At 41.3% G+C, this 21,846-nt stretch overlaps 2 protein-coding genes across 2 annotated transcripts; both read right to left on the bottom strand.

The window, feature by feature from the left end:
- Positions 1 to 121: 121 nt before the first annotated feature.
- Positions 122 to 9,303, bottom strand: LOC119732426 (superoxide dismutase [Cu-Zn]-like). The gene is made up of 6 exons (XM_038205937.1): positions 9,056 to 9,303; positions 7,911 to 7,975; positions 2,341 to 2,445; positions 1,880 to 2,055; positions 1,293 to 1,410; positions 122 to 527 (listed from the first exon to the last, which is right to left on the bottom strand). The coding sequence occupies exons 1-6, from the start codon at positions 9,120 to 9,122 to the stop codon at positions 414 to 416; spliced, it is 645 nt and encodes a 214-aa protein (XP_038061865.1). The 5' UTR covers positions 9,123 to 9,303; the 3' UTR covers positions 122 to 413.
- A 1,369-nt stretch (positions 9,304 to 10,672) lies between these two features.
- Positions 10,673 to 19,883, bottom strand: LOC119731749 (heterogeneous nuclear ribonucleoprotein D-like). The gene is made up of 9 exons (XM_038204989.1): positions 19,677 to 19,883; positions 18,481 to 18,521; positions 17,559 to 17,719; positions 16,710 to 16,865; positions 16,348 to 16,588; positions 15,451 to 15,647; positions 14,397 to 14,568; positions 13,806 to 13,894; positions 10,673 to 13,053 (listed from the first exon to the last, which is right to left on the bottom strand). The coding sequence occupies exons 1-8, from the start codon at positions 19,823 to 19,825 to the stop codon at positions 13,830 to 13,832; spliced, it is 1,182 nt and encodes a 393-aa protein (XP_038060917.1). The 5' UTR covers positions 19,826 to 19,883; the 3' UTR covers positions 10,673 to 13,053; positions 13,806 to 13,829.
- Between the last annotated feature and the right edge of the window lie 1,963 nt (positions 19,884 to 21,846).

Raw genomic sequence — 21,846 nt, 5'->3', positions numbered from 1 at the left:
TTTAATCCGACTATTCTTTACCATTAGCTAGTGAAATTATATGAATACATAGATTCGATCATGCATATATTTTTTTCATGCCTGGAACTAAAGAAAATAATCAAGAAATGGTACTGCTTAATATTGTGCAAGACTTCGTTCCAAACAAGTAATTTATTCAAAGTACATACCAGACACCAGGACTGAAAATGTCAATCACTTGTGTCTTGCGAAAACTAAATCCTTTTGGCAAAAACTTTCCAAACCAAAACTCTGTGTTTGCGATAATGTGCTTTGTTTCGTCTTGGATCGAGCCAAAGTATTGAGCAGTCTTTCATTACAGAGCATGCGCAGTTGCATGGATGCAAATTCCTCACGGTTTTAAACCCAGCACGTTAAACACGGTTCCATTTAGGTTAGGTACCGGACTCGTCCTACACTGTGACGACTTCGTTGATGATACAGCAAGCGAGGCGCGCGCCGGCGTGTCCCGTGGTCAGACTATCGGAGTAACCACCCCTGCCAAGATCGTCTGTATCCTTGTGCAACTGAAAACAAAAAACCGGCGGGAATATTGCACAAAACATCACGAAATCCACAATCGGACGCAAAATGTAACATTTGAAGGCAACCTTATTATTTTGGTCGAATCCTGAGCCCAAATTTCATGCATAATTGGCATGATTATCCCCTTTCATGGAGTGTGATCTTGTTGGACATAACTTTACTTTAGACCATAGCCTATGTCAGAAGCATAGGCCTAACCAACACTTCAGCTATGTTCTCCAAAATTAAGCTTAAAAAAAGATAGAATCATCTTTCATAAAACTTTTAGAAAACTAAGACTTTATCTCTCGAAGTCTAAAAGCCCTAAAGCAACTTCTTTACTTGGTGTCCCCACTGGCGTAAAGGTGCGGAAGGTCATTGCCATAGCAACGCCACGCATGCCTGCTGGGGACCAAGGAGGAAAGGTCACAGAGGCCAACTGGGTGAGTTGACATGTTTACCAGCTAAAATGCGTGAGATGTTTGCTGAATACTCTCAATATCATCTCACTCGACGGTTCTTGGAGTATAAACTTTATTTACCAAAAGCAAAAGTTCAAATTTTCACGCCTCAAGAATCTAAATTGCCACAGAGGTCCAAGACATCATAGGCCTAACCCACCAAATATTACGCATTTCTGACTCTTTCAACGAAATAAACACTTCCAATGCAACTCCCAATCATTACAGGTCTGTTCCAGACTTTCCGTATTTTTTTTCCAAAAGAGGTTCTAATTGGAAATGGAAAACCCCAACTGTCGAACTCACCACTATGGCCCTGCCGATGATGGTATTAGTGCCGAGGAGAGACGCCACGTCATCGGTGAATTCAGTGTAGACCGAACCATCGCTGTTCCGTTCCACATTCCCAAAGTCTCCAACATGCCTGAGTTTTTTTAACCCAAATAAAAGGAAAATACGTAATGAAATAAACGGTAAAGTGTCGAGGAATGGGTACACCTTCGAAAGTACTAGTTTGTGCAACGTTAAGGTCACGTCGTAAGTTTGGACCGTGAAGTCAAGTTGGATTGCTTGCTTCTTTTCATGTGAGCATGACACTTCATAATCCACGGACGACGTCATAAAGCCATCGCAAAATCATCCTATAAATCCTCTCTTAGTTTACAAACATCGAACCCATTTTGTACAGTTGGCCCCTAGTTCCGCAAATTATACATCCTCTGTTGGCAACAAATTTTGCTAACGATGGCACTTTTAATTGCACTACATTGAGGTATATTTTGTTAATTTGTAAGTTATCCACTAGCTGAATAGTATTTTATATGGAGTTTTATTAGTTGCATAATTCTAGAAAGTTATCAAAAAACTTATTTCACGAAACGTGCATTGTATACCTTTCTACGTCTTGGGGCCCACCGTGTTGCTTGCCCGATGGGTTGAAATGCCCACCAGTCGATCCACATCCGTTGGTCAGATCGCCGAACTGATGCACGTGGAAGCCGTGAAGATCGGCGCTGGACACATCCAGACCAGTCAGACTCACAGATACAGACAAACTCCCGCCAGTTTTCTACAGAAATTCAGTCAATTATATTCATGACCCAAGTTATTAGAGCTGATAGCCTGAGCAACAGAAGACTGTGCTTACAATTTTTAATTCGGTTATTCATAGATAGATTTCCTTCTATATAACTTGAATAAATTAACTGGAACAGCTCTGAATCTTGTGATATACATAGTGTACACCCTACTTGAGTTGTAGGGAACTAACAAGCAGAAAACACAAGTCATTATATATAGCCTATGTTAAAACTTTAACGATAACTCCTTTAGATTTCCATCACAATATACATACCAGTTGCTTGAATGTGACAGCGCCTTGTACATTGTTTGCTGCCTTTATGTCGTCAGACAGATCAGGGTTATTCTGCAAATCACATCTAGCTCGGATATAAGGGTCCTTTAGAAACGCAAAATGACGGAGAAAGTTGAATGATGGGAACACCAGAGCACAGCAGAGCGATTTTATCAAGCAGGCAAAAATTGTCATTCGACAAAAATTTCTTGTGACGGTTCTCAGCCAGTGTCATATGCAATTTGGACTCCGATCCTATGAAATCTGGTCTTTTACCCTATTATTAGTTAAACCATCACACTTGACCTGTCCCCCTTAATTATCTCACAAATGAACTGTCTCTTTTAATTAAGTCCTAAATTCACACCTGTGCACCGGTTTCCTGAGCACTGTTTGCTTAATTAACAATAACTATTGCAAATTCTGCCGCTCCATTTTAGTAGTGGAGGGGGACTGTTGAGCACAAGTTGACCTTTTCTAAAGAAATATGTAAAGGTCACATAAATATGTAAATATGTAAATATGTAAATATGTATATATATAAATATGAATTAATGGGGTTATGAAATTCCGGGCACAGTTTGACCTAATGAATGGATGGGATGAATAGGGAATAGGTGTGGGTATAAGGAACCGGGTACAGTTTGACCAATTCTGTGGGAAAGATTGCATAAGGTATGGAAAAATATTACAATTTTAGGAGAATATGTATCTACATGTAATTGCAACTAAGTGGTGCAATGTGAACGAACAGCTGGGTCGGATCTTTAATCCCCCAAGAATAGACGGGAGAGGGCTCGTGCCAAGTCAGCGCATTAGTATTGTTACGAAGTTAATCCGAGGATACAAAAAAGTAATTGGATTTCCGAATGCTCGACAGCAGAAAGCAGTGATAGATGGCAAAAATGAATTTTGCGTTGATCAGACTGAAACGAGTACGATTGTCTATTTGAAGAATTATTTTAAAGTCAGTTTTATTGGGTTTATGGGTATTGTGCACGTTGCGTTTTCCAAGTTATAAACAAACACTCACCGCAGCATACTTGCAGGGTACAGCCTGTGTCGGCCAGGGGGGTATATGATAAATCCACGATCCATAATCCATGCGTCTGTACGGAGACCGGTGGTCGATCACCCCTCGATGATCGTACCGATCATGGAGCAAATAAATAACTCCGTCCGTGCGCCTATATTCCTCTTGTTAATCGATACAATACCAATGGCACTCTTCTACACTGCCACCAGAATCATCCAAGTAAAAATATATGTCTGTGCGCGGTGATCGTAGAAAAGGGAAGGTTTTGGCATTAGCCAGAGCAAGTGCTAGTACACATGCACACTACTGTACACACGCCGTCCGATCAGATAGCGCTCAAGTTTTCTTAATCCGTGACGGCTAAATTATCGATTAGGCTCTATTGCAGAGGCGCGTACAATAAGGAATGGATTCAGTGGTTTAAAGCCATAACAAAACGTGTGGGCGTGTGGTTTTTAAAGGGAACTACGGCCTGGAAAGTGCCCGATTGAGTGTATAGGAATAACACAACCATCATTGTGCATTTTGTAATATTTAGGACTAGAACGACCCCCAAACCAAGCTATAGACTATCCATAGTTAAAAATTCAATCGTAACGTGGTCGTCTTTCTAAGGATGTGTGAGAACCACTTTTTTTTGGGGGGGGAGGTGTTGAGGGGTGGGGGGATTGGCGTTCGACGGGAAAAATGGTGCCCCTTTAACGCTGTCTGGACAGGAATGCACCGAACCCTAGTTTGTACCTCCGTGCCGGATTTGTTTACAAAATCAAGGATGACTGGGTTTTATCTACGACCATTTTACGGGGATTATTTAGAGGGCGTGTCCAAGCACTAATTTTATGACTGAGAGTAGGCTTTTACGACTGATAAGACAACACAAACAAAGAAAAATACAACTGCAAAAAGTATATACGTTATGACATTATTGCTTTATTGACTTTATTATTGCTTTATTAAAACACTCGTGTTTTTATTTGTCTGTCCCAATGTATTTCTTCGCAATTATATCGTCATTGTAATGTGACTAGTCTTTAATCGTCACTGTCTTCCTCGCTGACGTCTTCTTCATCTTGATGGAACAATCCGTCAAATTTCATCTGGTGTTTAGGCATAATTCTGCCGAGAGCCTTTTGTACGCTAATGCCCTTATATATTTTTTCATCGAGATTGTCCACAATATCTTGATGAGTATCGTTATCTTTCAGATGTAGGTAACTTGACAGAAAATCCTTGTACTTGTCAAAAAAGATTTGCTTGACTGCCCAGAGGGTCTTCCTATCGGCCTTTTCCTTGGCCTGATCTTCACCCATACCCTCGTTGATGTACTTTTCATGTTTTTCGCTCCAGATTTCACGAGTCGCTTCTTTGGACTCTTCCAACCAGTCTTGGAATGTAGCATTGTCTTCTAATTCAGAACTAGACTCATCTTCATCGTCATCTTCTACCTCCGAGTCCGTTTCCGAGCCCGATTCATCCACGTCAGGATGATCAGATTGAATAACCTCAATTTCAGAATCATCGTTAACCCCATTCATTTCAGATTCATCTTCATCATGAGCATTTTCGGTATGTCGCCAGAGATTATATCTCCGTCCAAAGCTTTTATCACACTGGTTACTACGGCATAGAGTAGGATGAGCACGGTAAAGAGTAGGATGAGCACGGAAAAGAGTAGGATGAGCAGGGAAAAGAGTAGGAGGAGCAGGGAAAAGAGTAGGATGAGCACGGTAAAGAGTAGGATGAGCAGGGAAAAGAGTAGGATGAGCAGGGAAAAGAGTAGGATGAGCACGGTTAAGAGTAGGATGAGCAGGGAAAAGAGTAGGATGAGCACGGTAAAGAGTAGGATGAGCACGGAAAAGAGTAGGATGAGCAGGGAAAAGAGTAGGATGAGCACAGTAAAGAGTAGGATGAGCACAGTAAAGAGTAGGATGAGCAGGGAAAAGAGTTGGATGAGCACGGAATTAAGAGCGCACAGGCACGCAGAGAGCATGCGCAGGGGGGGGGGGGAATGTGGAAATGAGCTCAAGCAGACAGGTCTCGGCACAATATATATTAAACCAATTCATCCGTTTCTTGTCATTCGTGAATCAGCCTTTAAAACTTCAACATGAATACTTTTTCTGCGGTCAAACCCCATGCTTGTAACCAGTGTGATAAAAGCTTTGGACGGAGATATAATCTCTGGCGACATACCGAAAACGCTCATGATGAAGATGAATCTGAAATGAATGGGGTTAACGATGATTCTGAAATTGAGGTTATTCAATCTGATCATCCTGACGTGGATGAATCGGGCTCGGAAACGGACTCGGAGGTAGAAGATGACGATGAAGATGAGTCTAGTTCTGAATTAGAAGACAATGCTACATTCCAAGACTGGTTGGAAGAGTCCAAAGAAGCGACTCGTGAAATCTGGAGCGAAAAACATGAAAAGTACATCAACGAGGGTATGGGTGAAGATCAGGCCAAGGAAAAGGCCGATAGGAAGACCCTCTGGGCAGTCAAGCAAATCTTTTTTGACAAGTACAAGGATTTTCTGTCAAGTTACCTACATCTGAAAGATAACGATACTCATCAAGATATTGTGGACAATCTCGATGAAAAAATATATAAGGGCATTAGCGTACAAAAGGCTCTCGGCAGAATTATGCCTAAACACCAGATGAAATTTGACGGATTGTTCCATCAAGATGAAGAAGACGTCAGCGAGGAAGACAGTGACGATTAAAGACTAGTCAACATTACAATGACGATATAATTGCGAAGAAATACATTGGGACAGACAAATAAAAACACGAGTGTTTTAATAAAGCAATAATAAAGTCAATAAAGCAATAATGTCATAACGTATATACTTTTTGCAGTTGTATTTTTCTTTGTTTGTGTTGTCTTACTCTCAGTCATAAAATTAGTGCTTGGACACGCCCTCTAAATAATCCCCGTAAAATGGTCGTAGATAAAACCCAGTCATCCTTGATTTTGTAAACAAATCCGGCACGGAGGTACAACTAGGGTTCGGTGCATTCCTGTCCAGACAGCGTTAAAGGGGCACCATTTTTCCCGTCGAACGCCAATCCCCCCACCCCCTCAACACCCCCCCCCAAAAGTGGTTCTCACACATCCTTAGAAAGACGACCACGTTACGATTGAATTTTTAACTATGGATAGGCTATAGCTTGGTTTGGGGGTCGTTCTAGTCCTAAATATTACAAAATGCACAATGATGGTTGTGTTATTCCTATACACTCAATCGGGCACTTTCCAGGCCGTAGTTCCCTTTAAAAACCACATGCCCACACGTTTTGTTATGGCTTTAAACCACTGAATCCATTCCTTATTGTACGCGCCTCTGCAATAGAGCCTAATCGATAATTTAGCCGTCACGGATTAAGAAAACTTGAGCGCTATCTGATCGGACGGCGTGTGTACAGTAGTGTGCTATGTGTACTAGCACTTGCTCTGGCTAATGCCAAAACCTTCCCTTTTCTACGATCACCGCGCACAGACATATATTTTTACTTGGATGGTTCTGGTGGCAGTGTAGAAGAGTGCCATTGGTATTGTATCGATTAACAAGAGGAATATAGGCGCACGGACGGAGTTATTTATTTGCTCCATGATCGGTACGATCATCGAGGGGTGATCATCGACCACCGGTCTCCGTACAGACGCATGGATTATGGATCGTGGATTTATCATATACCCCCCTGGCCGACACAGGCTGTACCCTGCAAGTATGCTGCGGTGAGTGTTTGTTTATAACTTGGAAAACGCAACGTGCACAATACCCATAAACCCAATAAAAATGACTTTAAAATAATTCTTCAAATAGACAATCGTACTCGTTTCAGTCTGATCAACGCAAAATTCATTTTTGCCATCTATCACTGCTTTCTGCTTTCGAGCCTTCGGAAATCCAATTACTTTTTGTATCATCGGATTAACTTCGTAACAATACTAATGCGCTGACTTGGCACGAGCCCTCTCCCGTCTATTCTTGGGGGATTAAAGATCCGACCCAGCTGTTCGTTCACATTGCACCACTTAGTTGCAATTACATGTAGATACATATTCTCCTAAAATTGTAATATTTTTCCATACCTTATGCAATCTTTCCCATAGAATTGGTCAAACTGTACCCGGTTCCTTATACCCACACCTATTCCCTATTCATCCCATCCATTCATTAGGTCAAACTGTGCCCGGAATTTCATAACCCCATTCATTCATATTTATATATTTACATATTTACATATTTACATATTTATGTGACCTTTACATATTTCTTTAGAAAAGGTCAACTTGTGCTCAACAGTCCCCCTCCACTACTCATTTTGCTCAGGGTACAAAGTTGAAGTTATCTGTCAGTAAAATGCTACCGATACATCGATTATCCAAAAGTTTGCAACGGACATTTTAACACGAGGTATCACACAATGATGCATGCATGCATATAGGGCTAGTAATTATTGAAGCCAATTAAAACAAAAAGTTCTAAACTTCCCGAGTGCCACAATATTGTGAAGCATCTTACCTGCAGTGCTCGGTCATGTTGTAAAGCATGCAGGAGATTCAAGTATTCGCGACGAGAGGCACCAGCTGAAATATAAACGGCAAACATTCAGCAAATGGGCGTAAAAATGGGGGCGGGGCTGTGTTGTATTCGAGTCCCTGCAAGTTCCTGAAGTCCATCGCAAGTCAAGTCACTATAGCTATTCAATTTCAAATGAACTGTTACAAAAATATTCCTTTGTCATTGTTCATCCAGTTACTTGTTTATATAGCCCTAATAGTCCTGAATCCTCCAATTTAAATATAATTTTGCACACCCCCTAGGGAGTTTTAATTTATTTCTTATTTTGGTAAGGTAATCCACTGGTCTCCCATGGGGCCCAGCAAGGATGTCAATGTGAAGAAACTACACTTTTAGACGTGGGAGGAAAACCCCAGAAGAATATTCGGAGGAAAACCAGCAGTACCACCAGGCAGGGACTCAAAACCCAATCCACATGGCCCAGGCAGGAATTAAACCCAGGTCACAGCGGTACGTGGAAAGCGAGGAAGGTACCGCTACACCAACCTGACTTGTGACTGGCCTTATGAAAGGCTTGTGAAAGGACTTATGAGTAATGACTTGCGATTGTCGGCAACATCATGCATATCAAACAAACTTCAAAATGAAACAAGTGTATCGAGTGTTAGAAATTAATTGCAGGCACAGGTGTTTAGAAACAATGCACCGTCGGAGTTGCACATGAGGTCTAACAACACAACATATGTTTCCTCGTGGACTCATTTTTCAAACTGTATTATGTTGGCCCCTACGGTGGCCGGGAAAGAATGTAGTATAGGCCCTATCCACATATCCCAATTCTGGTTGTATACAAAGTCTTTGGAGAGTGAGTGCATTTTCAAAGTATTTTCTAACAATATTGGAAATGTTTCTCAGTCCAAGATTCATGTCTTCAACATTTTTGCAATGACTGACCTTTATTGAGATAATATATGATGAAAAAAGTTGCGTCAGGATGCAACATTCTTTCCATTACTCATTCATTGACAACTCAAAAGTACATGATGTATACATGGAGGTGTACTACTACTAGGCCCGCCTACTCCTGTTTTTATTAAATTCAGAAAGCAAACAACACAAACATATGCAAAAGGTGTGGAACTTACCTGCATTCTGTACAAGAGAAACACAGAGGCAGCTTGCCAGCAGTAGCGCCACACCATACACGCCCATCTTCAGCTTATCCGAAGGCCAGGAATATAGGAGAGACGTGCTATCGCATGCACAACTAACAGTATTCTAGTGGAGAACAGCCATGATAGCGGGACAGATGCATATAATAGCTATATCTAGCTACACATAATGGCTTATAAGCTGGAATAACACACGTCAATGCAGAAACACAAACAAGCCTCACCCTGAACTCTGCCCTCGCACTACGTCAAATATGCGGGTGTTTAGAACACCTGCCTGCATTATATAGACTGGTATCTTACGTTCCAATATAATTTGGCGCGGTAAGGTAACCACTAGCATTTAAAACAGATTTTTTGTTTTGTTTTAACTAGCGTCATGCCATTTACATTAAGCCACAAAAGAGGGGGTGGCGTAAGGGGGGGGGGGGGCACTGAAGGAAAATGATATAATTTTTTTTTTAATTCAAGATTTTAAACGGGGGGGGGGGGGGGGGGGCACGGACACCCCTTCCCCCATAGTTACGCCACTGCAAATGGTGAGTGGTTGGCACTTTTTGTTCTACATTTATCAAACGAAATTAAATCAAAATGAAATGTTATTGTTCGATTCCATTCTTTTAGAGAAATGCCGAAATCAGGAGGTAAATTAAGTAGCTGCGCCCGCGATCATTCCAGCGTAAAGTTTGCTCCTTTGATAACCGAGTGCCAGTATCGTGTAAACGCACCGACCCTCTTCTTCAGATCAGCTGTCATATCCTTTCCTTCTGTCATCATGCACCCATCATTTTCTTCCACACTTTTTTCCCCAAAATGTTTCTTCCAACGGAGAATGTATAGCCTTATTTGCAACGGCCATCTTAATAGAGAGCATCTCTTATTTCAGTTCAGTAACAATGCGCAACTCATGCACCCCAGCCAAAGAAAGGCACTGCACTCTAAGATGGCTGCTACGCACAAGGTGTATTAGACGGTTGAAAATACATGGTTCTCCAAGTCACATGGGACTTCCGTTTATAGGGGCGGATCTGGTTGTCAGGAAGAAACGGGGGGGGGGGTGTTGAGTAAGTGTGTGTTGAAGACACTCCCTGCTAGGGGGTCCGGGGCATCCCACCGCCCCCCCCCCCCGAAAAATTGAAATCTACGATATTTTTTCTCCTGCATTCTAAGGCAATTTGAGAATAAATTTAGAGAATAAATTCAGGAACTTCAGCACTCCATTTATTATTTTTAGCCCCATTTGATTAGTTTCATAACATTAGTCACCGGCTGAACGGGGGGGGGGGGGGGGGAACTCCCTCCCGTGGTTATCCCAATTTTGGAAAAGTTTGAATGCTGGAAGTTTACCTTCTATGCCCACTGTATAAGGATTTAAGCATGATGAGACATTGCCTACAAGTATCATCTCGATTGCAACGATAGGAACTCACGTGCCACTTCACAGGCTAAATAATTCCCCCCCCCCCAAAAAAAAGGGCGCGAGCAGCATCACACCATTTTTCCTGCTTCAAAAATGTGCTGTAACTAATCCGGACAACTATCGCACACATGAACAAGTCAGAACGACGCACCAAAGCAAGTCTGTTTTTGCCTCCAACTTTTCTTGTAAAAAGAATTCCATGAAAGATCCACTTTTATATACAATACAAAATATCGGAATTTTATCGAACAAGCACCAGGTTTTGTATTTAACTTTAAAACACCCGGTGGTTCTTTAAAATAAGGCACTTTAAAAACGGCCAAATTTTAAATTTTAAATAAGACTTTTCTTAAAAGAAAATCAAATTTCGTTAAAAGAAGTTATACTTCTTATTGAAAAATTGCAGCTGTTCATGTGACTTTTACGTTAAGTGGCAGTGCACTTTAAAACTAAGATTGTCTTAAGAAAAGTTGTTTTAAAAACGCACTTGCACATTAAGACTTTTATACACTGGATAAAAAGAACACTTTAACAAGTTCACATAAATAAGTTAGATTTAAAAACCTTTGGCAACTTTTAACTGCATAAGGAATGCTCACTTTATTAAACCCTTTAACCATTTTATAATTAAAAAAATTCAACAAATAAGACATCAAAGAAGACTAACATCACATCGTTAAAAGCAACATCTACAATATTGGAGATCACAAAAAATGAGTACACTTTAAAATGAAAAAGGAGAAATCACTTGTGCTTCCTGTACAGCTCCTTGTCATCTTCACGTTGTGCGTCAGTCTCGCGAGATTTCGGGGTGGGTAACTTTGACACACTTCATGTCCATACATGAAGTGAGGACAACTAAAAATGCAACCAACCAATCAGAGAACAAGTTGGGTATGGCCCCGCCCACACAAATCAGCGTATTAAAGGGACTCATCAATGAAACAGAACACAATTTACACACCGAAGGAGAATAACAGTAAACTGGAGGTCGTAACTCACATCTCGTGATTTTAGTTGTCATTTTCTGAATACTACAGCTCTAACAGCTAACCACGTTTTTTTTTATTATCTTCTTGGATCACACTAAGAATATCCATAACACCAATTTACAACATCTCAATGTTTTTCTGTGGTTGTTGCTTTTTGCCCCAATCCTTAATTAACTCTCAATGTTGCAGCAACACACACTGAAACTTTGCTCCAAGTAGCAAAGGAAAAATGTGAAAAGAAATTTCCCATAACGAGTTAGAAATATCTCCCCCCCCCCCAAAAAAAAGGCCTTACTTAGTCTGCAAAATCCGACATTTTCACAGGGCAGAATTTTTGTTGTTGAGCTTTTGAAAAAAAAGGAAAGATTTTCAAGTTCAAAATATATCGCAAACCAATTGTCAGATCGGGACACGTGTACAATCTGAATATGCCCCCCCCCCAAAAAAAAACCCAATTACTGTAGGATAAGCAAGAGGTTTAAATGAATGTCAAACTCTACTTATTTGCAGTGCAATGTGGTGATTTGTGTCTCATCTCATGAAGTGGCTGAAGAAAATACTTTCAAGATTTGTGATAACATACATTTTTTTGTCACGAAAAGGCAAGACGTCTTGTGGAAAACTTTTTTTGGGGTGTAGTTTGCAATGCCACATACTCGACATAACGCAAGTGTCATCTTTGTCCATCCACGTGTATCATATGAAGTCAGTGTGAAATTAAAATGTTCCAAATCGAACACTGGATTCTGTGAAAGCCAGCACAAGGATCCAATGCTTGATACAACTCTTTCTGTATGATTCTGTTTTTTGGGGTTGAACATTTCTCATTTTCATTTCTTAATTGAAATCTTCCATGTACAAACATGCATGTAACCTAACATGTATTATCACACATGCCCGATTGTGAAAGACCAGCATCATGTACAATGTATTTCTCATTTTCCCAGCACTAATTATTTCCAGGGCAGACCAATAAACAAGGTTGAATCCAACAGAACCCAACAAAAGCCGAGCACGGACCCTTCTGAGTCAAACAAAATCAAACAGGTAAGGGCCAAGCCTGTTGAATCGAACAGAATTCAGCAACGGACAGGCGTGGAACAGACTGAATCCAACAAAAACAACAAGTATCCAAGAGTTTACCCAACAGAACCCAACAACAGCAAAGCACAGACTGTGCTTATTTCAACAGGATCCAGAGTGTGCAGCCAGCCAAATCCAACAAAATCAGACAGCCAATTGAATCCTACAGAATCCATCAAATGAATGTGTTTCTTTTGTCAGATCTTGTCAGACTCAGAAGCAAGGTTAGTTCTGTACATCAGCAAAACCTGAACCCCATCAAATCCCGCAGACGCCATCAAATGAAGACGATCCTTCAGTCAGATCTTGTCAGACTCGGGAGCAACGCTAGGCATGTACGTGTACATGGTTTCAAAAGAGAACAAAGGTTAAAGGGTCAGCAACTCGGTACAATTAATTATCACCAAAATCATCGAAGCTACAACCACCTTCCTAGAATTTCAGGCCCCCAGGATTTCCCGTCAAAAATATCGTATCTGAAATAAAAACGGAAAAAATATGGAAGCATTACAAGATAGCTAGTTTGTTCAAATAGTACAAAGTCTACTTATGGTCAATTCAACATTTACACAATGTATCATAAAAGTTTTGCACTAGGTTAGGGTATTTTTGTCCCACTATTAATAAGGGGTACCCAAGAGCAGTGGTCTGCAATATTCCAACAGATAGATGTGTTTTACAGGCATCTTATTTGTTCATGTATTAATCAACATGCATTTAAGCAAGTGTAAAGTCAGACAACCTGGTGGTCTCAAACTTTAAAACTGTAACTAAGTTGATCTCAAAAACACACACTCTTAAACTTACAGAAATAAAGATGTGTGCTGCAAATGCACATCAGGCGTCAGAATTAAAAAAAAGAAGAAGCTTTTCAGACCATGTTTCTGCTTCATTTCTTTTTGCTGAACTTGAAAGCCTACTGATATGAGGCCTTGCTTTGCATGAACAACAGAACTAACACTTGAAACTCGTTTCAGATCAGAAAACCTTTCGTAAAAACTCGCAGACAATATGACCTTACTCCAAACTGGCATTTAGTCATGTGGTGTGTCATTAAACAAAATTAAAATACATAAAAACTGTTTGAACTAAGACACTGACAAATTGGAAAACTACCAATATACGGCTGGATAGCCCAGTTGGTAGAGCAGCAAAACGGTAATCTGGAGGTCACAGGTTCAAACCCCGCTCCAGTTAATTTCTTAGTTCAAATTATATGAAAACAAACCTTTATTTGCTCAACTCGACTTCCTCAGTATGGCTGGTAGGCATTTTGCTGGTTACCGCCCGTCTGTGCCTTGCCGTAGTTGGATGCTTCTAAACACAGATCAAACAACAGTCAAGTACATGTACATTATTTTGGGGTGTTTGAGCAAAAGGTATCGTTCAAAATACACTTTGTTATACCATGGTATTAGATCGGGAATTTTCATTGTCTGTTCACGTAACATTCTTCAGAGGTTAATGATTGACGAACTAATGGTCTCTACAGAGTATGTCACCTCATGTTTATAAAATTCTGCATGTAAAGAGGCATAGATGGGTAAAAAGGCTTGCCCAGGGGCACAACATATTGAAAGCAGCTGCATTCAAACCCCAGCTCTCAGATTTTGAGTCAAAAGTCATTACTGACCAATCACAAGAGATTACTCGCACGTTAATATTCATGAGTCTAATAATACATAATAAACTTCGCCAGACCACGATCCCCCATTACTAACCAATTACATTCAAGAACTGACTCATAAATATTCATGACGTTTAATAATAATATTGCACTGTAAATTCTAAGGATGTGCAATATATGTACTGCACAAACCTTGTCCGTAGTTGGAGCCGTAGTTATACTGCTGCTGCTGTGCACCCCCGTAGCTGCTTGTGTCATATCCCCCCTGGTACCCGGCCTGGTAACCGGCCCCGTTGGCATATTGGCCCGATGCATCCTGGTTCTGGCCGTAGTTCTGGTAATTATAGTTGTATCCCTGGTAGCCCTGCAAGACAAAAAAAAGGGGGGGGGGGAAAAACGATTAATAAATGAAGAATATATTAAATAAAAACACTTCTTGAATTTTTTTTTTCTATAAAAGCATGTGTTTGTTTCCCATTGGTCACAAGTACATGTGTACTGCAAAGCAATTTACTCCTATCTGCAGTTTAAGTTACTAAATTTCAAAACAGAAGGTATTGAATGTTTCACTCTATTCAGCCGATGGTCGTCGGCTCAAATCCTGTCAAAGTCAACTTCTTCATTCAGCCTGATATTTAAACTGATACTTGTTCTCACATTGATTATAATGTATTTCAAAAACAGAATAGATCGACAAAACACTGAAACAGTTTGCATTGCTGACCAAAATATCGTTCTCGTTCACTTCAAATATTTAACCCTAACTCCCTAGGCCTTTTTGCTAGGATGTAGCCTCAATCCTGCAAAATCCTCAAATTGGCCTCATGGAAAAAAAGCATATAGCCTCAATCCTGCAAATTCCTCCATTATTTCTTGAATATGGTCCGTGGAGAGGTGACCACTGCCTGAATCCAGCAAAATCCTCCAGCTATGACTGTCAATAGGCCGAGGCAGAGGCAGTGACATCCTGGAGCAGTGGGGAGGATTTCAAGTATAATCAAGGACTACATTTATGCTAGGCTGAGCATAAACAACACAAGGTCCGGCCCAAGACCTTGACACAGTGCGTCCTCCGAAATCAGCAACGCACTTTTGCCATGTAACCTCCATCCTGCAAATTTCTCCAATTTGCAAATAGGATTTTGGAGGATTTGGGATGGTTAGGGTAAATTGAATAAAGAGCCAAATATCCGAATTCTGAATTAACTGAACTTTGTCAGCCCTAAAAAGGTCAGAGGTGACTCACCGGATACTGTTGTTGGTCGTATTGCTGGTTGTATCCAGATTGGTCGTACCCGCCTTGATAGTAGCCGCTGCCCCCACCTTGCTGGTACCCTCCCTGGTTGTACCCACCCCTCCCACCTTGGTTGTATCCTTCATAGTTGTTGTAAGGGCCGCCCCCTTGGTAGCCCTCTTGCTGTTGACCGTAACCGCCACCTCCAACTAAACGACCAATCAGACAAAAAATGACAGCTTCGTTTATTAAAGGGTGACCTCCTGCAGCTGCATTTTCAAAAGAGTGATCATCAATATGTTTGCAGTTAAGGATATGATATATGTCCCAGGCAAGCAACTGGGAAGTAAGCTAAAACAGAGAGGAAATTCCAATTCCAAGCTTTACACAATTTTATACAGTTTTTTTCCAATTTTTAATGGCATAAGTGGAAAATGAGGAAATCAGCTGATCCGAGGAAAAGGTGCATCACTGATTTCTCTAAATGAAAACTGGAAAGATTTGTTATGTGCACAAATAATTTTTTTTTTATAATGTATGTTGCCCTGAGAGTAATTTTCCACCTGTCTGCTGTACTTGCCAATCCCCCCCCCCTGTCTCATGGAGTATTTTGGAAGGATGACAAAGCCGATCAACTACACTCCAAGTTGAGCACACTAGGTGCCTCTGCAACATGACTGGCTGGCGTGCGGGTGGGGGGGCATAAATTTGCATGATTAGATACATCAGACGTTGGACTGGAGACAGAGAGGGCTCCATTGGACAAGGGATGATACTTAGACAAGGTTTTGGAGGATTCAGGTATCTTGGCTTGGGAAAAGGCCCGGGGTGTTTGAGTTCGGTAGGATCTTTAAGCCGGCCTCCAAGTTGTTAAGAATTGTGTAACTAGTTAGAGTCTTTTTTTCTTACATCCGCCCCTCCGTCCGTTTCCTCTGAACCCTCCTCGCCCTCTGAAGCCACCTTCCCTGAACTTGTCTGTCTGTGGCAGGACGGGCTTCACCTCTACGCGGCATTTCTCTGTACCGTTTTCCAGCTCGTGGTGCTTGACTATGGCGATTGTGTCCACCGTGGTCTCATCCTCAAATTGGATGAAGGCGAAGCCGCGACGCCTCTGGGTTTGGTGGTTGATGATGATCTTTGTTTCAATAATCTATAAGAACGGCATAAGAAAGTCAACTTGGTATGAAAAAAGAAGTGAATGTAAATGTTGTGCATCTTTACTAACAGCTTGGCAACTTTCTGACAAAACGAGACACAAATCAGTGACTTACTTCGCCAAACGCACCGAAGTACGCATTGAGTATTTCCTCTGATATGAAGTTTGGGATGCCGCCCACAAAGAGTTTCTTGGATCTTGGTTGGCCGTGCCTGACTGCTTTCTTGACCTCAATTGCCTTGCCGTCCACTGTGTGTTCCTCTGCCAAAACCTAAATTAGAAAAGTAAATAATATCAGAATCACCATTTCCAGATTATTGAAAAAAAGAAAAGTTTTTTCAACAAGAAAATATGGGTCAAACTCAAAGCACGTGGTCTAGTAAACCAACTTTTGGTTTGTTTTAGTTTCCTTTAAAAAAAAAATATTCGGCACATCACAACCTAATTTCTTTACATGGGGCTTAATATTCCAATATTGTGGAAAAACAAAGGCTGTTACGAAGGTTTAAACAGAGTTCGACCTTGGTGGTAGCGGTCGCCAAACAGCCAAGGCTTGTCAAAACCATTCCCTAATGTAGCCGGCCGGGCGAGTAAATAACTTCGTTTATGACATCCTGGTGCAAAATTCAAAAAAATTCTATTGAGGCCTTGTGAAAAGACCTGTGGACTAAATGACAATCTGTTTCACGAGTCCGGCTGGCTCATGAAAAAAAAGGTTATGGCCGAACCCTGGTTTAAAACTCCTTCTTTTAATTAAAGTACTTCGCCCAGTATTTTGCCCAAGTACTTTTGGAAGCTGTCAAAACCTTACAGCAGGAGGGTTTGATGTGACATAGTTTTTTTTTCAGCTGTGGGGTAGTGAAGGAAAGGAAGGTCTTGGGAGGGCGACCAGTAGGGGATCAATGCACAGGGTTGGCTGTTGGTGGAAGACCCATCGGATTAAACATTTGATAAAAACTCCTACCTTTTTGGCAATTTCCGGACTTCCAAAAAGAACAAAGCCAAACCCTCTGGACCTGACATTTTGCTCATTTGTGTCTCTCAGATTTCCCATTTGTTCTTGTGTGTATTTCACGTTGACGTCCACCACTTCGCCGAACTGAGAGAAGTAAGCATGTAAACTCTCTGCAAGAAATATCAGACGCAATACCAAGTTTCACATACAATACCTCTAATCATATTTTATACACCGAGAGATAACTACATACTTATTTTGGTTTTCCAGCCCCCCCCCCCCCCCAGTGTCCAACCAAAATGTTGGGCGAGTTTAATAGGGTTAACCCTAACCCCCTAGGCCCTTGTTGCTTACAACCATCCTCAATCCTCCAAAATCCTCCAAAATTTTCCAAAATTTTGCAACTCCGCCTAAATTTTTCAAAATTGTCAGACAGTCCTGCCTCAAAATGCATTCATCCTCAATCCTCCAAAATCCTCCTCATCCCAAAACTTTGCACTCGTGTTTAAATGAAGGATAACCAACGCCAAATCCTTCAAAATCATCAGACAGTCCTGCCTCAAAATGCATTCATCCTCAATCCTCCAAAATCCTCTTGTGCTTCAATCACCATTCATCCTCAATCCTCCAAAATCCTCATGTGCTTCAATCACCATTCATCCTCAATCCTCCAGAATCCTCATTTGATTCAATCACCATTCATCCTCAATCCTCTAGAATCCTCCAAAACCGCCAGGAGGATTTTGGAGGAGTGAGGTGGGTTAGGGTTAAGGGATTTAAGTTCACTGATCATGGACAGAAAAGTCCATTCTTTCACATAGTTCTCATTAACTTGAGGGCCTCCATTGAAAGCAAAGCCTTACACTGATCGGAGTTTACCATCATTAAAGATGACGTAAAAAAAAAAGTCTCTTAGTCTTAGTACTCTTACCATTTGTGGTGCAGCTGTTTAGACCCCCAACAAATATTTTCCTGCAAGAACAAAAACAAAAGATGGTAATACTATTTAATTATAGGCTTACACCTCACTCTACTTCAGGTTTTTAGAATTGCCCACAGATACAAGTCCTTCAATGAGCATTGCCAGTCAGGATGCTTAATACAGGCATGCAACTGGGAATTTAGAAAAACGAGGAGACTCCAAACCCCACAAGACTTTGTACAGTATTTTCCAATTTGTAATGACATTCATGAGAAGTAAAAAACGAGGAAATCAGCGGATCCCAGGAAAAGTTGCATGCCTGTTGATACATGCCTCAAGAAAAAATAGGCCTACAAAAAGTAAACTGAACATTAGGTTATTTAATTAGACCACATATACGTCTACGTACGCAAGCATTGAACAACGTTGTCATGGCTGTCAAAAACAATGAATACATTGACATTGTAAATGACTAAATGGGCACGATTGCAGAATTACCCGCCACTGGACTTTGACTTAGACTTTTATTCCGATCATCCCCATTCATTTTACGTTGTATGTACTGATTCAACCCCTTGGGCGATGGTTTTTAAAAAGAGAAAATAGCGCCCTCTGCTAACCGTCCCTGACTCAATCCCACTCCGTATATATCCACGTATCTGTTGAATTTTAGAGGGTGATCTTTGAGTGGCGGGTATTCTGTAATTTTGCTGCAGCCGAACTGCACTGACCAGGCCTGGTTGTGTAAACATGGTAAATCCACTGCTAGTCTGCTAGTTTAGTGTTGCTTGGGTAATTTTTTTGACATTGGACACAATAATATGGGAAGGGAAAACACATTGACATTCTTCACAAGTTCACGTTCTTGCCTTTTTCCTGAATTTAAAAACACTTTTCGTACTTATTCGTGGAAAAAAGTGGTGAAAACTGAAATAGGCCTACTGAAAAATCTCCTTTTTTGATGTAACAATACATGCACAGCATAATAAATTCGCACACATCCTTCCAAGTAATAACCCGACCACATTGTCACACATTTCCCCTAGCATTAATGGTAATGAAACCGAGTTGAGCGTCCCTGCATGCACGCGCCGCCGTTGTACCCGCGTATTGTTGTGCTTGTTGTGCGCCATGTGGCCCATTCGAATGATAAACCCAACCACCTACACTAGACCCACTTGTTCCCCCCAATTCACAAAACTTACGCAGGATCATCTTTGCCCTTCGATGCGAATATGCTTTCCCCTGGTTTAGCAGATGTCGTTGTCTCATTATCTGTGGTTCCTGGAGGCGGAATGGCAGCTTGTCCACCGTTTTGCTCACTGGTTTGTTCTTCAGTCACGGGGTCCGCCATGATGTTCGGAAAATAACTAAGCTTGGTACCCAGCGCCTCGCGTGCATGAAGCCTGTACTATAGAATGGGAAGAACCGGGTACCAATGAGGTACATACAATGCATGCGCCACCACGACGCGACGACTTATTCGATCACGCACTTTGTGTTTTCAAACTTCGGTTTCTTTACCAGCTGAGGCTTTCGTAAATTTGCAGGCTCCTGACTCAGTGTGGGGGACTCAGTCTCAATACAGGTTCATTTTCTGAATCAAGACCATTTTTTCCCCTAGTATGAGTGAAAAGTTTAGAATATTTGCATATTATTAGAAAAAATAAGGCTTCAAAATTATTCTAAAATCAGGGACGAAGCCGAAACGTGAACGAACATTTAGAAAACCGTTACCCAAACATACTATAGTATGGTGGCCTTGAAAGGCCATGCATAATACACATTGATGACAATTTCTTTTTTTAAGGGAAATTTTAGCTGTTCTTGTCGGAAACATATTGTCCGCAAAATATCACGTAATTCCCTGTCGGCAAATAAACAAAGCATGCTTCCTCTTTTTTATTCTTTTTGTGTGTGTGTGTGTTAATGCAACCTACACATAACAGAATAAGTGTCGGTTCTCTCAATGTTTGTCATCCTGGTAGCATCAGCAAATCCGCGTAGTTGAAAATCATTTTACTAAATCACAAAAATAAACCATTTGATGTTGGCCCTTAAACACTGTCCAACAAGTTCATAAATTAAAGATGATGAATTGAAGGATCCCGTTGTATGCCACTACTCGTGGCTTTATCGTCATCAACCGTCAAACGCCGGATGCGGATGACGATGAAAATATACTTGGAGATCAACGATGCGGGGAATGCCAGGCCGTCTCCACGGCAACGAGATGCTGCCACTGACGCGCACGAGGATGCCCTGGTGTTTCCATGATGATGATCACACAGCGATGTCGGTTCGGAGGATCATTGTTGCTGATACCAATGTTATTTCTACTATGCATCCAGCCAGTTGGCACCTGTTGTGTTGGCATGGTAACCATTTTCGTTCAAGAAGGGAAGTCAGCATGTACTGGTGCCCTTGTTTGTTTTTGTGCAAGATAAACAAATAAATTTGGATGACCTCAACATGTCAATAACATTTACATTTAGTTCAGTTCTCTAGATTTTACCTTAAATTTACAAAAATGATGATGAATTTAAAAGACAGACAACAAAGATGAACATATAGCTCACAAAAGAGAGGAACAAACCAACAAACAGACATAAAAATCTGCTGTCTAGGGTTCTTGAAAGTGACCGATTGGCCTTCTTTGAAATACAATGTAAAGAACTGCATGTGTTATTCACTGCATTACACAAAAGAGTCCTTTCTCTATGACCACAGTAAGTAAAGCACCGCAGTGGCGTACGTAGCACGGTCATTTTTATTGGGGGGTGGGGGGGGGGGGGGGGGTGGGGTGGGGGTTAACCTTTTTATGAAAAGGGCACTTGTACATCCGTGCTGAAATGTAGACACGTTTTTTTCCCCCCGTTGGCCTCCACTTTGGAGGGGGGGGGGGGCTGGTACCATCTGTCGATAGGGGCGCTGTTCAAAACCAACGATTATGCACACAAACGGACAATATATGGTGCTTTTAACGGCGATACATGCGCGAAATTAACAAAACAGGCACCCGCAACGGCTGATGGAACCAAAAAGGCCACCACTTACTTTTAAAAAGGGCACTTGTTTCGGAAAAAAGGGCTGCGCTGGTGAAAAAAAGGGCATTGAATAAAAAAGGGCAGTCTGTACAAAATATTGTACAGCTGGCTACACCTATGCACCGAATGCATTGTTAAGTAAATCACATATTAATGTTTTACTATATCACGTTTTATGAGTAGACAGATGCATCGATCCCATGGATGTCGTTTCCAAGGTTACCAGCAGCCGCGGGGAACCAGTACTATATTAATGATTAAAAGGCACCGCTGTGAAATCGCTCAAGCTGTTTTCATCGTGCATGCCTGTGCGCCAGACACATGGGTT

This window comes from Patiria miniata, unplaced genomic scaffold, assembly GCF_015706575.1.
Source record: "Patiria miniata isolate m_02_andy unplaced genomic scaffold, ASM1570657v1 HiC_scaffold_24, whole genome shotgun sequence".
In the NCBI taxonomy this organism is placed as follows: domain Eukaryota; kingdom Metazoa; phylum Echinodermata; class Asteroidea; order Valvatida; family Asterinidae; genus Patiria; species Patiria miniata.
Note: the sequence above shows the minus strand (reverse complement) of the source record. Positions and strands in the feature narration are given on the sequence as shown.